This window comes from Sipha flava, unplaced genomic scaffold (genome assembly GCF_003268045.1).
Source record: "Sipha flava isolate LNK unplaced genomic scaffold, YSA_version1 553_pilon_pilon, whole genome shotgun sequence".
NCBI classification, from domain to species: Eukaryota; Metazoa; Arthropoda; class Insecta; order Hemiptera; family Aphididae; genus Sipha; species Sipha flava.
The window spans coordinates 270,152-290,418 of NW_020273536.1; the positions used below are offsets into that span (position 1 = coordinate 270,152).

The 20,267-nt window shown below is 26.6% G+C and overlaps 1 protein-coding gene across 4 annotated transcripts in view; it reads left to right on the forward strand.

The window, feature by feature from the left end:
• Positions 1–1,047: 1,047 nt before the first annotated feature.
• The window catches only part of LOC112691037 (phosphatidylcholine:ceramide cholinephosphotransferase 2-like), a 47,613-nt gene continuing 28,393 nt past the window's right edge, over positions 1,048–20,267 (forward strand). Inside the window, exons 1-2 of one of the 4 annotated variants that reach the window (XM_025565145.1) lie at positions 1,049–1,504; positions 4,603–4,759. Coding sequence is in view for 1 of the 4 variants with exons in the window: in XM_025565144.1 (XP_025420929.1) it covers positions 16,027–16,049 (23 nt within the window). In the remaining 3 variants the exon portion in view is untranslated. Of the gene's footprint in view, positions 1,505–4,602; positions 4,760–15,606; positions 16,050–17,203; positions 17,299–20,267 lie in introns of those variants that run through there. The other 3 variants (XM_025565147.1, XM_025565146.1, XM_025565144.1) reach the window with 3 other exon arrangements.

Here is a 20,267-nt window from a genome sequence, read left to right on the forward strand (position 1 = left end):
AACAAAATAATTTATATTCGTCTTATATTTTATCTATAAAGATACGGTTATCTCTATAATATATTTATACTATACCTAATAGAGGAACTATAATAATATTATTCAATAGGTTGTATATAACAAGATAACATAATTTGAAAAACGATTAATGATAATTTCAAAATTGACTTTTGTCCGCCTAAAATTGTATTCTAGTTCACTGTTCATTGGTCGTGTAATATATGCGTTGGAAGAGTACCTACACGATTTTGTAAACATTTTCGAGTACTCGATTCGATAAAAACAGTGTTGTACTTGTAAATACGAGTACTCGATTTTACTCGACTTACTAAATCAAATATTTGACTCCACTCGACTTAAATCAAATATTTGATTACACTCGACATTCGTCAAGTACTCGGCATTTTTCGAGTACTCGAATTTTGAACTCGACTCGAGTCGACACCAAAAAAACAGTACTCATCTAACTCTAATATACATATATACCAAGGTGGGCAAGTTAATGAAAATAATTAACTCGAGTTAAGTTAAGAGAACACAATATCAATAAGTTAAATGTTAACAGTTAACAATTCATAAATTTAACTCGATAAGTTATAAGTTAATAAGAAAAAAAATATTAACTTAACTCAGTTTGAAAAAAGTTAATCTATTTTTTTTAATTAGTAAGTAGATCACATAAAAAATGACTTCGTTCTTTAGAAAGATTTATTTCCTAAATTATAATAAACAATTCTATTAAATTTTTTATTAAAAAAATCAAAAAAAAAAATAACTTTTTAACTTAACTTTAGCGTTTTACCAAGTTAATGTCCACCTTTATATATATATAATATATGTCAATGGACACTATTAACTGCAACGTCGCGCCGCCGCTAATAAAACATTATAATTTGATATCGGCCAAATCAAATGTGTCGACGGTAAGTTGATTTGATAGTAATAATTGATAATAGGTTTTTATATTTTTGTATTTTATTCGTTCTAAATAAGGATTTTTGTAATCTTACGTTGACCACGTCGGCTAGGTAAAAAACTTTTTATTATTATTATATTACGGGATGTTTATTTTACTAAAGCTGGCACAACAAATCTCACGAAATTTAATTTTGGTGATATCCCGTTATCAAAATCGCGAAAACCGTACCAGTCCCATGTGTCGACACGAATCGCTGATTGTACACTGCTTCCGCCGCGTTACACCGTCCAGTTACGGTCCGTGCTTACCTGCGGCTACTGTTCTTTTTCGTGTTTATCTTACCGCTCGAATGTAAATATTATTATTATGTTTTTGCAACGCGGGTTGACGATAAGTGGTGACGACACGTTGTTTTGAAAATCAACCATTTACTTTCGCTCCCTTTTCTCACGCGTACGAACGTCGCAGCGTTGCGTCTGCCGACCGAGGGCACGTCGTCGTATTATCGCGTAATCGCAAGTGCTGGTGTAATGCCGGGCGTAGTGAGCAGTGCCCGCGGATCCGATGGAGGTCAGAAATCAATCTGTGAGTTTTAATCGTTCGTTTCTACGTACGATTATTTAATTATTTGTCGATTTAAAAAATAAAAAATTGACCTTACCGTGTTCATGACCTCTGGGATTGTATGGTTAAAGGTTATCGATTGCATTCGAAACTAGAATGGGAATCATTGAGATGGACACCGCGTATGAGTGTTGCCGTCGAGTTATTATTATAAATGAATAATAACTATTAGTGAGCAATGTTGTGAGAATAGAATTGTGTTGTTATTACTACAATATGCTAAAAAGTATATATATATATATATATATATAAATAAAAATCAAGATTACAATAATAATTATGTAAACAGAATTGTATTTAAGTTAACTAGGTAAATAATAATAATTATCGAAGTGTTTTACAAATTATAATAAAATCAACAAAAAATTATTTAATATACTTTTATTAATTTTCTTACTAAATACTTAATTGTTTGTGATATTTTTGATATGTTAAGTGTATAATTGATGATTACTTATGTTATATGTGTTATTGTGATTTTGATAATTGAAACAATTTTCATAACAATAGAAATTAGAGTTATAACATTATTTTTATAATTGTGTCTAGAATATGGTTGGTTTAGTTTTATTTTATTTTTTTCTTTCAAAATTTTTATTCTATATGAAAGATATTTTTTTACTACACTTTATTTATAGTATTTTTTTAATCAAGTTTCTGGAATATTTTAGGAAATAAGCTAAAATAATAGCTGATACAGTTTACGATAAATAACTGTCTATACATAATTGAATCAGTGACATAAGGAATGACATTTATACTACCCAAGTTACCGATACTGAGAGATGCTCATACCTAAATAAGAATCTGTATTTGTTGTTATTATTCATAACTTACTGAGTGTCTATAAATTTAGGCTTCAAGTGCTATTGGATTACAACTAAAGATCTTATAGATATTATGCCATCCCTAGAAAACTTTTAACCCATGTAGTGATCGTATACACTTTTTGTTCATTACTAATATTTATAAGCTTATAGGTTATATAAAAATATTAAATTAAAAAAAAGAAAATGTTTTATTACAATTTTTATATTAATTTCAAAAAGTTAGTTTTTTAACTTTTAATGATTTGTAAAATTGCATTATACTATATTTATTTGTATTTGATACCTGCTTGCAGAGGTGGATAGGTAGTTTTTTTGTTACAGGGAAATATTTTAATGGAGCCACCAAAATGAAAAATAAAATTTGCTTATAAAAAAATGTATTATATTTACTTATCCTAATTTAATTTAAATAATTTAACTATAAAAAAAAAATAATAAATTTTCATGAAAAAATTAATGGTATCAAGGGGGCCACCGACATAATATAGGGCGAAGGCCCACAGGGAAAATCCTTTTTTCCCTATGGGCCTATCCACCCCTGTCTGCTTGTATATCACTTATAGTATAGAATTAAATCTTACTGTTTCACATTTGGCACCCATGTTTGGAAGGATAACATATATAAAAACATCACAAAATTAAATTAATTGAAGTTACAGTTTGATAAGATGGGTAATGTTGGCCTTTGTGTCAATTATTAAATACCTAATTCGCATATAGGTGACTACTTATAGGAGAAAACGGAGTTCTGCATGTCATCTGTTTAATTAATAATTGTACTTTTAAATTAACTTGTTATCTATTAATAGGTTCTATAACTTTTTAAATACATAGTTTGTTAAATGCAATAATTATTTTAAATTTAATAATTTTGATGTTAATTTTAATATAGTCAATTTACTCTCTTAAATTATTTAAATATATTTTATGGTTTTATCTGAATTATCAAATTAATATAAATATTTTTTTTGTTTTTTATAAAAATAAGTATTTGAAATAAAAAATTAAAATTTAATTTATTTATCATCATTAGCTAGCGCAACAAAGTAGTTTGAAAAAATTAGCCAACTGAAATTTCTTAAAGTACCAATTATGAGATGTTGTTAATTTATCTCAGATATATTAGAAATATAATCATAATTTTCAAAAGTTGTTAGTTTATTTTTACTTGTACTATTTACTTGCATATAAAATTGGATATATACCAAAGATTATGTATTAATATCAACTATATGTACAATATATTGAAACAAATAGACTGGCCTGATTTTGTTAGGCTATAGATTGTATTTTATGACTGTCTTATATATTAGAAGTTTGACATAAAGATTTTTTGGAATTTAGAGAGGGAAAAGAAGATTTAATTTTATAAGGAATAATTTTTTTTTCCTTTATAGTGACTAAACTAAACTACTCCAAGTTAAATTTTAATTATTACTTTAATCAAATCAATACTAGTTTATAATATGTAATGTATATTTAATAATATCTTTTTATTTTTGTTAAAATTATAATCATTTTTTAAAAATAATAAAATTCATTTTCAATAGGTTTACAAAAAAATTGTTTATGTAAATTTTAACCGACTTGAGCTATAGTAGGCTGGTTCAGACTTATTTTATACCTAATTATAAGTTTGCAAATATTTATAAAGTAAATGAGCAGTTTTTATATTTAAATTATTTATTTCTTTTAATGTAATAATTTTTTTTTTAAATGTTAGTATTCAATTTGTTATAGTTTGATAAAATCAGACGTATAATATAGGGCCTATATAAAGTTTAGGTGTAAGTCTAGTTTATAATTTCATAACATAATCAGTTAAAATATTTGAAAAGTCAACAAATAAACTGTTCATCATCAACCATTATAATATAAATATACAAAGTTTCCATACTTAGGTATTTTATTTGTTCATAGATATAGAATAATAGATCAAAATATTTTATATGTGTGAAATAAGTAAAAATCTATTTTTATAAAGTTTATACTCTTAAAATTATTACTAATATTTAAATATAATTTATAAGTATAGTAAATGACATTAAAAATAATACAATTATTATTAATATGTTTATAATTTAAATATTTTATTATGCTATACATTCCATTGATACCTAATCTATATATAATGAACTGTTATAAAGTAATAAAGTCTATGATTGTCACTAATTTCAATAGAATATTGTGTTTATGTTGTATTAACTAAATTGTTATTGTTGTTTTCAGAAACTCAAATGTAACTCATTGGAGTCAAAAAATTTAAATTAGGTGGTTTAAAATTATATTATTTGTTGAAATCATATAAAATATGGTTTCTTTAAATATTAATGACTTCAAAGCAAGATTAAAGTAGAAAACTCCTTAAACAGATTTCTTATTTTGGGTGAGTTTATTAAAAATATATATTATAACTAGTTTAAGCATAATATTTCAACAAATGATAAATTATTTGAATTTCTATTGTATGATATAGTAATATTTATTTTTATTATTATTTATTTGTGATAAACGGGTAATAACCCTTTTGTGTGAGCAATATCAGGTTTACATTTTAAGTATTTTACAGTAAGAACTAAAATTAAAACAATATATATATTGAATATTGAAAATATATGTAATATATTGAAAGACATATTTAAGAGTAGTATTGCCTTACATTTAATTATTTATTTTATTTTCAAAGTATTCTATACCTTAATTATACAACAAATTATTACTCATTTAATACTATTATTATGTATATTTACGTATATTATTAATTACTCGTCTTAAGGTATTACATAAACAATTTGGTGAAACTGATAATCTTTTTATATACATAGGTAGGTTATAGTGTTCGAGTGATATTAAAATATTCTCTCAGTACTGTTGGTGTTCCTTAAAATTTATTCTGAGGGTGGGGATTCCTATAATTGTAATAATATTGAAAATAAGGTAGGCGATAAATTCTTTTAAAAACACCATTTGCATTTCCTGAACTTACCTTTGTATATTATATATACTTAACTAACTTTTTAGTTTATATACAGTATAAATAAAAACAGTAGTAGTGATGTATAAATTTAAGTATTTTTACATATCTATGGTATGAATGCAATACTTAAAAATATCACTATTTTTTTTGTAGACAATTGATATAATCACTTTTTTTGCATGATAAATTGTTTATTTACTTTTTTTTGAAAAATTTGTTAAATAATGTTTAAAAGTTAAATTAAATCAGAATTTAATGTATAGTATGTTGCTTATATGTATAATATATTCATTTAAAAATGACAAATTGTAAAGTTGAATCTATAAAATATTATATATTATTTTCATTTTTATATTTTTTTATTACTATTATTATATTATTTTTACTTTCAATTTTTTCTGTTGTAATAAACTCAATTATTTATTTATTCAATGGTGGATAACTCTGATATCTAAATGTTCTGCAGAATATGAAGAATATATGATAATATAATTTTTATGGTTCTGATAAATTTATCTAGGTTAATTAATGCCTTGGAGATAATGGAAATTATGGAATATGTATCATTAAGCTTGTGTTTACAATTTAAACAATAAGTTTGAGCATATATTTGAAATTTTTATTTAAAAAATAAAAATTAAATAATTAAAAATAAAAAATTATTTTTAGACTTAAAATGCAATACGTATTCAACTCAATCTTATTTAGTTAGTAATTATAATTATTATTACTACTCTAATTTAAAAATGTCTGTTAACATTTTTTTTTTCTTTAGTACCTATTTGAAGTTGGAATTTCGTCAACTCTAATCATGAAAATTCGATTATTTTAAAGACATTTTTATTTATTTTTATTTATAATATAATTAAAATATATTACCTACATCATTTATTATTAATAATATAATTCTATACTTTTTAGAAAAAATTGATCCTCATCTAGTTAAAATTTGAAAATATGCCACTGCATAGTGATAGATACAAGGTTTGAATTATATCTCATTTTTCACTATAATCCTATGTCCCTGTCAAAAGAGCAAATTAACGATAAAGGACAAGAACTTGGTCCATGAATATTCAGTCCCTTTTCATTAATATTTAAAAAAAAAAGTACATGATTATTATTCATATTCATATTAAATCAGAAGTCTTAGATGGTTAATTCACAAGAAGGGGTTAAATACGTAATTTTTGTCTTAGTAATTATACAAATTGATATGGTATAGACTTGCATAGGGTTCTACAGGTTCCACCGGAAAAAGGAAGTGTCAGTTTTGAGGCGTGGTACCACTGCACGCAAACTTGCCTTTATGCGAAAATATCGATTCTTGACATTGTGGAATTTCCACCCAAAATATCTAATACGCCCTTTTATCGTTGTTCCTATTTTTAATGAGGGTGGTGGTATTTCTTTTTTTTTCTGGGTATTAGTCCGTAATAGGTCAGTAGTTAAATTTATATTTTATTCTTATTGACCAGAATAATTTAAAATTAATTAATTGTGGACAAACATTTTAGTTATCATGTGTTATATAAGAGCAATAAGAGTAATTTTGGAAAATATAAATTATTTATTATATTTAATAATTTATTATAAGTTTCAATTGGTATTATTGATGATGTTCAATTTAATTTTTCATTAATAATATATAAAACACTCTAAAGATTTATGTTACTACTGTTTACATTATACTTTTTTTTTTCTTTTTTGAGAGAACATTTATGCTTTAAAATATATAAACTTAATACAGTCATATGACATCCTTGATTTATTCAAATTCCAAAGGTTCAAAGTATTTTTTCTCGGTTTCAGACATTTTAGTATTTTATAGATTTTTCATAATTATATTATACTGTATAATTTATACATAACATACTTGTAATGAATACACATTAATTTTTTAAAAATGAAAATTAATTATTTAATTTCGTCTTTTTTAATAATAGTTTAACGTGTTACTAATAATATTTTTAATTATCTATATGACTAATAATAATAATTCAGAAAATATAATAATTACCCATATATCTAACTTAAAATAATTCCCACAATACTTGTTATTAATAATTTTATTTTTTATCTAAAATACCATTTTATTGATATTTATTATTTAGTTAGTAATTTATATAAATAGAATAAATATCAACAGAGTAAGTTATTATTTTATTAATGATAATTTTGAATATTGAATTCATCTAGTGGTAATAACCTGATTAACGATTATAAAGTTATTATTGCAAATTATATTATTAAATAAAATCCAGTGTGAGCAAAAAACAAAATTTCGTATTTTGATTCAGTATTTAGTAAAATATATTTATTTAATATATAAATATATGATAAAATCTATTGAATCTTTTAAGATGGTGTATAAAAAATGTGTTAACGTTTCGAATTATATTTTTATTTTTAAATTTTTAAATTTGGTTACAATAATTTTATTTACACTAATTACAAGTTAATTGTTTTTAAAACAAATATATAAATTGTGTTGTACGAATTTTTTATATCCATTAATAATAAGAACTAATAACTGGATAATCGATGTTGTTTGTAAGTTATTTTTGGATGTTCTAATGTGGTTCTTTGAAAATGTTTTATAGCTATTAGACATGTTCGTGACAAATATCGCCATATAATAAAAATACTTGTCAAAGATGGGTCAAGGCTATTGCCTAATAAATAATTATTTTAAACTCAACAAAATGTATTTCTTTTAACCAACTTCGAAGTATTTTTGTCTTGAATGATTATAAACTTATTTATTGATTTAAAACAATTTTTTGATTAATTAATAATCTTTAAGATTAGTGTAGAAGATTATATAACTTAAATTAACCTTTTTTCGTAAAAAACTTATAACTTTTTTATTATGTACTCCGTCGTATATCTGCATTAAAATAAAAGTTACTAAATACATTTAGTTGATACAATACATAATAAGTTAAAGTAATCTTAACATAATATGGATATTATATTTTGAACATGTCTTAATAAGATAAAGCATGTTATCTATAAGTCGCCGTTAGTAACAATAGAGAAATTATAAAAATATATATATATATATATATCTACTAACAGTTTTTTTTTAATTTATTCTAATGATCATATTATTTTTAGTAACTAAAATTATAAAATAATAACTACTACACTTGTGTCTTGGTAACAAGTGAATAATTATTAATTAAGTTGTTTCAAAGAAAAATAGCATAACGAATAATTATTTTTAAAAAAGTAAACAATTAATAAAAAATTTAAGATAAATCAATACTAAGAATATTAGTTTAAATTGTACTCTTTTTTTTTTATTATTCAGTTATACGATCTTATATATAACTTAAAATATGTATTTTCTTATATCTCTTATCTTCCTGACTTTTAAGACGTAAAATCTCCCGATTCCAAGTCTTTTAGGATTTAAAACTAGTCATTTGACCTTACCCCATTAATTAACCTAAATATTTTGTTTTGCAATATTATTATTATTAATTATATTGAAAATGTAGCCAGCTGCATATTAATATAATAATATATACATGTTTATAATTCTTACTAAATTAGTGTCCTACGGTAAAATATGACATTTAAAATATTTGTTTCGTGTTTGTTTTTTTAGAGTAAACGGAAATTATTACTCCATAATTTTAATTAATAAAATGTCTTAAAATGTTATGCATCTATTAACAAATATACTAAATGTTAAATAAGTAATTAATCAAAAGTTATGCTGTTAGTATTAGGAACCATTAATTAAATACCTCTTGTTTATCTTTAACTTATAATATCCAAATATTTGAATGAGTTATTCATTATTTAATTTTAAAATTCGAAGATTAGGTTATATTATATATCAGAGGTAGCAAAATTTTTTTCGGCCACGATCTACTAAAAATATACGTCAGCTTTGAAGATCGACATTTTTGGAAAAATTTTTTATAACCCAGAATAAAAGATAAAAACTATACAGATAAAACTAATTGACAATTTGTTTATAACCACCACGATTAATTTTCGTGCACGTGGCCTAAAAATAAATTTTAACATGATCGACTCTGAAATCGTCTGCGATCGACCGTTTGGCCGCCCCTGTTATATATTATATATTTCATAAACTGAAGAAAACAATTTAACCCTGTGAATATAAAAAATAAACCTACATTTAAATTATCATTACCTGTAATGTCACAATATTTTTTACTGTGTTTTAATCCTACGTATGTTCATGTTTATTTTAAATTATATTATACTTGTCAGGTCAGTGGTGAGCCAAGCTATTTTAACACAAAGAGAGATGATTTTAGTCTACTCACCCACCCAATATTTTATTAAACATACAAAAAAAATTTTGTTCGCTACGTTTACTGAGATATCGAGACCTAATGCACAATAATTCAATAAAAATAACACACATTTCAATTTAACGTCAGTTCTTGTAGAGAAAACCAGAAACTGTGAGTGAGAGTATGATGCATTCATGTTCATTATTAGTATATTATTAATTATTATGCTTTTAGAGTTTATACCACGAACTATAACGCGTAATAATTATAAAAGTATAGCATACAAAATTAATATTATAATTTGTGATTTTAACAAATTAATATTGTAAAGATTTTAAGCGTATTCACAACAAATGTATTAATATATAATTAGATTATTTTGTTGCATCCATTAATTCATATTGATATATATATATATATATATATATATACGCTAGTACTCCTAGGCGTGTCTACGAGTCGTTTATTTCATTTAATGTCCAGACATGACCTGCACAATTTTACTTTAATTATATTATCAATTAATACTAGTTTAAAGTTATGATTCCGACAAAATGAGGTTTAGAATTATTTTATTAGGAATTAAAAATATTTGTTATTATATTTGTTTATGTATTATAAGGTAATAATAATTTTTTATAATTTAAAGATTGTATTTTCTTTGCCTTTTGGTAACTCAGTATCGCATTTATATAATTTTCTTGCGTTGACCTGCTAAAAACGTCTGGTTTCGCTTAAGAACAGTAAGTTAGTAATTTTTTAAAATTCGATTTGTTAGTAATTTTCTGTGTAAAAATCTCATTTAATTTAGTTAATTTAATTTTATTCTAATTGTAATTTAGTATTCTTTTACTATTTTGAATTATAATTTAACTATTTACAATATGCTATTAATTTTTTTTAAATACATTTCATTATCATCGACTTCATTGTGGTATTTATTAAACATTTATTATCAACTCGTTAATAAGTTAAGTTATTTTTATTTATTGAAATATTCATGTAGAACAATTTATTAATTAATAAAATCTAATTTATTATACTGTAGGTACATCGATATATGTTTTAAAATATATTATATTCTTACTTTCAACCAAAATTTTCAGATATTCTTGATTTAAAGTATAAATATTATTTATATTTTTATGTATAAATTGTATACCAATAATATAAGACTGATATATTCCTTCTAGTGATTCATATAAGACGCTTAAAATAGTTTTTACTTCATTTGAATGTCATCAAAAATATTGTATAGTAATTATCTTATACTTAAGTTAAAACTTGATTATACACTTTGTGTTTTGTGTTTAAAGTACTTCAAGAGTAATTTTATATATTACGTACATTGAAGTAAGTATATTTCATGACCTAGATGGTTAGATCTACAGAAGTACAACTATGTTCTGTATAATATTAATGAAAATTATTCTCAAAATATTTTGCAATTGACTAAAACTCATGTATACATATCAGTTGAGAAAAAAAGTCAAAATTATTATTACAAGTTGAGAAATTAATTGAGTAAAATGTCTAACCGAACAACACGTATAAGATCAATGATGTGATGACGTCACTCTTCTATTTTCAATAATACAAATTTCACTGTATTTCATTATATTTAAATATTTTCACAGTCCTATCTAAAACTTAGATACATTTACTAGCCTACGAAAAAAGAAATGATTAAAGTTATGTAAGTAGAGTCGTTACTACAAGATTGTGAGTTTTCGGGTAGGTATATTATAATTGCGAGGCTCATTTTCCGTATATATATAAACTGTAGTTCATTATTTTATTTATAATTTTAAATTCTTTTCCAATTTCATCTTGATTTATTTTATGATAATACTTATTCTATGTACCCAATTCTATAAATGTTTAATAAAAATGGTTAAATTTACAAACGTTTTTTATAATCTATTTTTGATCACGGGCCAAGATATTGAATGGATTTTTATTTTTTTTAATCAATCTATCTTAACGATGATTTTCTATCTAAAATATTTTTCAATATCATAAGAATCTATTGAACACTATTTTTAGCGCTTTTTTTGTTGGTATTTTTCAATATTTTAAAGGGAATTTTAGAATTTTAGTAATTTTAAACTATTTTCCATCAATGCAGAAAAAACGAATAAAATTATTACTTCTTCAGTATAGTAAAATTTAATAATGCAGGAATAGATGACGAGTATATAAGTATAATTAATAATACCTATATACTATATAACATAAAATAAATAAATTGTAATAATTTATTTTATAAATTTACCTACATAATACATTTTTTTAAATGCATTTTTGTATTTTAAGGATATTGTTATAGGAGTCTAAGAGTATCTACATCTGGTCTAATAATATAATAAATAATATTATAACTAATGATAGATTATATAAATATTATTATTTTAGTTATTTGTTACCAATATTAAGATTATTTTTAAATATTACTTAAGTTATAAACTTAACACTATAATAAGTTATATTAATTATTGGTACGATATATTAAAAGTTATGAAAACCGAAGAATGTTGTTATGGGTTAGGTTGTCCACTCTCTCATTATTTTATATTAAATGATTTATTTAAAATTTAAAAAAAGGTAGTATAATATCATTATACCTTTTGTTTTAAATATTTGAAATGTTGGTATTATTTTTTTTCTCTAAAAATAAATGCATTAACATTTAATAAAACGTTGATTATTTAATGATTAGTACAATCATTATACTTCAATATTGTTGTGGTGAAAGAGCGTGATCTCAGACAATATTACTAGGGGGGGGGGGGAATGGATTTCAAAAAGTTGAAAACCCATGCTCTAAGGGATCAAAATCTAAAGTTTATAGTTCTTGTTTTGTTGTTTTTTTTTTCGTTCTCCAAATATTTTTAGGTTTTATAATTTATTATACTATTTGTAATACTATTATGTATCTAATATAGAACATCAAAAGAATATGGAAACAACTAAAAATTAATTGATATGCCTTATGTATGGCAATTATATATTCTAATTAAAATTTTTCACTAGAGCACATTTCATAATTCAGTAAAATATGATGATACTGAACATAAGGGTTTAAAGACGCCCATGAACTATTTCATTAGTCGTATGTATTAAGAAATCAAGGATTTTTGTTATCATGCTCTCAGTTTTTTGGTTTGTAATTTAATTTTCTTACAAATTTTATGTATCTATTATAATGTATATAATCCTTATAGATATATAGTTCTTATTATTACTACAGTTATCACTGTTATAATGTTTAATGACTTTTTGGTATGGATTTTTACGTACAGATTTGTCTTTTTTAAACTTTAAATTAGATTTTAAAATCAAATATTATTAAAAAATTATTTAAAAATATATATTTAATTTTATTATATAAAGTTCTTTTGTATTTTATTAAATGAATAACACAATCTATACAATATCAACACACTATATAATATACAGATTGAGATATTCTTAAGTAAAAATCGATGATGATTATGGAATACAACGTAATGATATACTATCATTATTCTATTTTATAAGGTTGACAAGAATATGGCCCTCTCGCGGTTAATTTTTTGCCGAATATTTAATCCTCTCCCCCTCCATCTAATATCTGTGTTGATTTCCGCCTATAATTTAAGTGTTGTAACATTTTGAGTTTATAATTTATGCAATAAACAGTTTTATTGGAAAAATGGGAGAAAATAATCATCGAATTGAAGAACTATTTGAACATATATTTTACTTTTCAATGAAAAAATATAAGTGATCTGTGTTCCTTTTTTAAAAGGTAAGACATTTTTAATGTAACTAACAATTTTATTTTAATAGAAAAAAAAAAATTGCTTGAAACATTGCTAAAAAATATGTTGTTTGTAAATTATTAAAACGGAAACTATTTAATATAATATAAATTTTGAAGTTAAATGACTAAAAAATCTATAATTCTATTTTATTGATAATTTTTGTAGGACCTAAAACAATATCAATATCTTAAATTTAAGTACACATAATATATTGTAGTTAAAAACCTTAGTACATAAGTATATATATGACTTATGTAATATACATAAGTACGTACATAAGAGAAAATGTACATGAGATTGGTTTTATAATATTTATAACACCGAATAATTTGTTGCAGTACAAGCAAAAATGACGGTTTCAATAATCGAGTATGTGTAGTTAATAATAATATTGTTAAAATTTAAAATACTATAAAGTAATAATATTTACAATAATTTTTAATATGATACACGATACATATTTGTACATGATAATCAATTGTTCAGTCATCCAGAAGCAAACAAGCAGTGTTTGAAAAGAACGTAGTTTGTTAATGCGTTTATGTTCATATTTTTTGAATGACATGCGAACGTCACTTGCTTTTTTTCAAATCAAACGTGAATGAAGTTTATATTATTAATGAATTTGAATGATTTTTGGTGCGTTCAAATGTATTTATCACAGTGTCGGTCTGACTCATGATTGGGCCTTCGGCAAAAAATTTACAATGGGCCATTAAACAACATAAATTGGAGTGATATTCAATAAATACCTACTAAAAATGTTTTTCTCGCTACGCTCGAATTCTACTACAAATTTTAATTTTTATTAATTTTATTAATTATTTAATTTTTATATTTTTCCGAAGTCAATATTATCGAATTATCATTGTGTTCGTGTATATGACCATTAACAACACTTATCTCAATTTTTCAAAGTATTTATATTTGTTTGATTTTGATTAAGAAAACAAAAATGTATAGATTTTAGCACTTATACCTATGTCTAATAAATCACGTCAACAATATTTCAAGGTTAAGATAAGAAAATTATAATTTTAATTCAATTCAGAAAAATAATTAACATGATTTTTATATAAGCGTGGTTGCTTTGAGCCCAGAGGCGGATTTAGGAGAGATTTAGGAGGTCAGGTGACCCAAAATTAATATAAGTTGAGAATATTGGCGTCTTGAAGACTTCTTATATTTTTTAAGTGAACAGACTTTAAGTTGAATGTTAAACCAAATTGGCAAATGCCCCAGTTCTCCCCCTCAAATGACGCCACTGGCTTAATATAATAGTAAAATAAAACATCTTTATGCCAGACCTCATGTAAGATTTCATAAAATAAGATAAATGTTTACAATAATAATTATAAATAAACTTAAAAAACAAATATATGATCGTATTGTTTTTTTTGTTACATGGAATACATTTATAATCCACTTTCAGCTCTAATAAGTGGCCTCTTGAAATAGTTCTCTAGCTAAAGATCCGTCCCTGATTGGGCCCCTATTATAAGAATAAATCTCAAGTTCCCCGGTGATTGCCGGATACCCGGAGGGGGGGGGAGGTCAGACCGTCACTGATTTACTATTTTAAAATTATATGTATAATAATAAATATTGATTATAATATGTTTAAGTATAGTTTTTAAACATAAAGTAAAATACATTTAATATACATTTTGTAAAAGTCCCATTAATATAGAGTACAGGTTGATGATTCCTAATTATAAAATTAAAAATTCATACGAACGGCCAAATGAACGCGTTCATTTTTTCATAGAATTTGAACGTGAACGTGTTCACCTAAAAAAAAATTAACATGAACGAGTTCAGTTTTTTTATGAACATTTTGAAAATTGCAGACAAGTAATAGTATTTAGGTTACAAGGAAAACGATGGGGGTGCTTGTCTTCTTTTTACTACCCCTCCGCGAAACGCAATCTTCGACCATATGAACGGTTTCCGTCATTTAATACCGAATACCACATGGATTTGAACGATACGATGTATTGGATAATTGGAATTTCAATTTTCATAAAATTTATTTTCGTGTAACGGGGCATATTAAGTGAAATGTCCTTGTTGAATCGCCGCCGTGGACGCCACAATCGTCAGCACTGTAAAAATCGGAGCCATTCGCAGCGAGCGGCGGCGTTGCGCGCGCGTCTCTCCGCGACTTGCCGTGACAACGACGACGGTGGTGGCGGCGGCGGCAGCGGAGGCGACGGCAGCGGCGGCATTGGCAGTACACTGTCTGGTCACGAGGCGCATGGTTCTTACTCGTCCGTTTGACCCTGCGCTCGTCGTAAATTGTGTGTTGATATATCCACCGCCGCATTCGGTTCGTTTTCGTTTTAACTTATTTATTGTTTTTTTTTTGCCACCGAAATCACCGTTATTGTTATCGTCGGTGCCCCACACGCTTCTTTTGTGTGCACTTGATAGCCGCGAAGTCGCCGTTTGCCGCCCGCACTCGTTCCCACTCGGTAGCCCCCACCCTGTGCACGCGATAACTTGCGATGGCGTATTCCGCCGATCTCTCGTTATCGCGTAATAACATGTAACACGCGCTCGGGGCCCATCGATCCACGGTTTCCTGTTAATGGTCTCCTCCGCGTTTACATGGTGAGTACCGATTTATAATCTCATACCACAGCTGCTATTGCTCTCGCGGCGCGACGGACGTTTGTGCGCACGTCGTAGGCACGCCATGATTTTTCTCGCCAGAACTAACGTCCGCGACGGCCGGTTAGCTGCAGTGATTATTTTTACCAATAGTCTTTCTGTTCGCCTCCAGGCGGCCCACAGTACCCGTTGAAAATATTATTGTTGTTATCTCTTTCGGTTACTCGCGCTCGGGGGGTCGATACTTGGGTGGGTGGATCGTCGCGGGGCCGCTGTTCCTCCGTGGTGTGATGACCACAATTAATTCGACGTCGTCATCCAATTTCATGTGCCGCGCGCGCGTGTGTGTGTGCGTGTACGTTTGTGTGTGAGTGAAAATTAACTTCGAACGCAATTTACCGGTAAAAGTGATAGTGTTACGCAACCTTGCAATGGCCTTATTTGCAACTAGTATTTTTATAGTAATTCCATCGGACAAGGTTTGAAATTCGACCGTAATTACCATCCAGTAAACGCATAATATAAGTATTCGATAATAACAGTTTTCGGTCACGGTAAAATAAAATTTCGTACGACCGATTAAATTGAATACTTAAAATACTCGTCCCGTCGGATGTCCCGAAAAAGCTTACTTGATGCACAATAATAATAATCATATTATGACGTCTTTGAAGGTTGTTTTCGTGAGTCATGTTTAATACGATCCCGTCTCGCCGCATACGATCGTTTTAGATGTACCCGGAGCATTAGTTTGATTTCGTTGAGAATCCAGTATTTTTTTTTTCATTTTTTCCAGCGTTTCAATTTCCACTCCACTTGGTCTGAACTACATGATTCGACTGAAACACCTTCAAGTAACAACACTGGTCTTAATTGTTTATATTATAGGGATGACGTAAAAACACGTATTTTTTTCTTTAAACTTCTTTGTATTTATAAATGAATAATGTGCGAATAATGTGTTTCTTATACTTCCGGGGTAATAAATTATAATACGCATCATGAATAATTTATGTGGATAACATTGAAATATTATGACTCGGCACCACTACTATGTGTGGGACTGTTCGGACGTCACCGTGTTTTCATTTTACATTTCCTATGCAAAAATTTGTGTATTTAACTGTGGCCATTTCTATTTTTGTCTATTCTAGTTCTATACCTGTAATACAGTGGAAGCTTAAACAAACGTGTCCTCCGTTAGAGAATGATTTTGAACACATAGTCACGTATGTCAACATAATATCAAGTATGTGTTGTTCTGATATTTGTTCTGATATCCAAACAGTATTATCTTGTTCAATTCATGTTTTTAATTGTATCTTTATAAATAATCAAGTACATAATTTACAATTGACTTATAACTAAAATTTCGTACAACCGATTGAATTGAATACTTAAAATACTCGTCCCGTCGGATGTCCCGAAAAAGCTTACTTGATGCACAATAATAATAATCATATTATGACGTCTTTGAAGGTTGTTTTCGTGAGTCATGTTTAATATGATCCTGTCTCGCCGCATACGATCGTTTTAGATGTACCCGGAGCATTAGTTTGATTTCGTTGAGAATCCAGTATTTTTTTTTCATTTTTTCCAGCGTTTCGATTTCCACTCCACTTGGTCTGAACTACATGATTAAAACACCTTCAAGTAACAACACTGGTCTTAATTGTTTATATTATAGGGATTATTTATATTTACACAACACTATAATTTGAATTTGTTTTCGGTTTAAAATATTACATACACTTGTCTTACTTAATTCTTATTCTTATTATTTTTCCCTATTTAAACATTTTATACAAACTGTTACAGCTTATACTTTATTATATTGGGTTCTAAAGATTTGTTTGATGGATGATTTTATCCGAGGTTTTACTTTTTTAAATAGACTTCTATAAATTTTGTTATATGACGTTTCGTGTACGAAAAGTGTTTAAGAATAGGGGCTCAGTCACTTAGGTTAATTAATATTATTTGTATTGGGAGTTTTCTGAGTGCGTCCCGAATCACGTTTTTTTCTAATGTTCCGAGTTTGTCCAAAATAAGGTGATACCCGATTGCGTCTCCCTAAAAAAGGTCATATTTTTGACATAGCCTTAGTGCGTTCCAGTTTATCTAGAGTTACCCAGGGTACATCGCGAGGAGTTGTAGTCATGCTAAATTATTATCAAAATTAAGGTTAAATGCTATTTTCCTAACGTTATCACCGTTATGGAATCACAATACTCGAACGTCAATATTGGCTACTAGAACGTAATACGTATTCAAACATTAATTTGCTTCATGAATTACGTAGTAATGAGCCAAAAGATTTTTTCAATTATTTGAGAATGGACGAAACATGCAAATTTGAAATATTTAAAACGTATAACAGCAGTAAAATATAATATTCTGTGATAATGTTCATTGTAGTGATAACTGGCACAACTGAAGTGGCTACTAGTATCACAAATCGATCACCTCGTCGTACGACAGATTTTATATATGCTCAAACTTCTCATCAAACAAACTCGTCGTACGACACGTTGTACAACAATATCATACACAGTACGATAATAGTTTGTGAGATCATATCAAACAAAGTTGTACAACCTGTCGTACGACAAAACGTATCGTGTGTGGGACGCTTTAGATTGTAAAAATAATAAAATTGAAAACGGGACGCACTTGGGACATCCCCTTAGTATCTTGTACTTTTTGTATGTATCTACTATAGATGAAGAAATAATATTGTATAAACAAAAGTTTGAAATTCTTCTACTAATATTGAACTAAAAACCACCGTATAACATTAAACTTAAAATTAAGTCTTAGAACTTAAAGTTTCGTGAATCATAATTAATTTATTGTTGCTACTTACCTACGTAATATATTAAATAAGTAAAAGCTTAAGGTCTTTATGCCGATCGTATAATCTTGCAAACTAGTCCACGTGTACTGATCGTGAAACATTGACCAAGCAAAACTGTCGTATTTGGAGCTTACTAAATATTTTTGATTATTGCATTGTAATAAAAAGAGAGTAATTAAGTAATTTAAGTATCTATTATAAATCGTTTTATTCAATTATTTTAAAATAATAAATCTTTATACAATTAAATAAATACATGATGCATATAATTGATTTATTAGTCCAATTTTATCTATATTTTTAAATAATTAAACTACATGATATAGTTATACATAAAAACATATTTATTTGATTTATTTTTAGATCTCACGGGTAACACGTGTCTTTGAAAGGAAGGGAGAGCCCACCGACTCGATGTTAAAATATCTGAGTGGTGGTCACCTTATTTATGTCCCGAATAATTTTTGTACACGAGTTGCATTTGAGAGTATCAACTTTGTTTTTAATATTTTATGCGTTCTTAAAACGTATCACGGTATGTTTTAAAACTTGCATTATTTGTATTGAAAATAGTAAGGGCTTATTACACGAGAACAAATATGATGTAATTCTTCTAATTTATATTCTTCTGTAAAATGTTGTCGACATTCGTAGTTATTGAATTGAGTTGCACAAATATTTCTACTTTTTAATTAAAAATTATTCACCGCATAAGTTTTTTAAAACAAACAGATAGGTTAAACGATAGTTTCTAGTAGAAGTTAGTTCATGGTGACTAATCCCTGAGTTGATAACTTGTCTGTTTTTGCCGAGATTTTTGTGGTGCTATATTCGCGAGCCTACAAATCGTATTGCTGTATCAATGGTATTTCTGTGTCAATACTTACATCTGTATTTTCATTTTATGTTTGGTACGTGGCCTCCCGCTTGGCAAAACCTGTACTGGATATATACTAGGGTTTTAGTGTCCTGGTTGTTATATATGTTGGCTTGTAGGTGCGGGAGACTATTGTATCTTCTTATGCAGGTTAGGTTATGACTTCCTCTCGAGCCTTAATAGTTAGGCTATTTTACATTGTATTGCGTTATCCGTTCCTGTGTGGATAATAAGGTTATCTGATGTGATATCATTTAATATTTATCCTCAACCAATTTCATATGTTTCATATATACTTTTTGTCCACATATGTGATAATATAACTACGACTGAAATGATAAGGGCTCGGCTTAGCTCATCTCAGTGATTTCATACCCAATTATATTAGTTATAAAATATTATATATAATATAATATATATATTAACAAAATTAATAAAATTGCGATTTTAAGTGTTTCAAGGTTATGAAACATTAAAAGTGGAG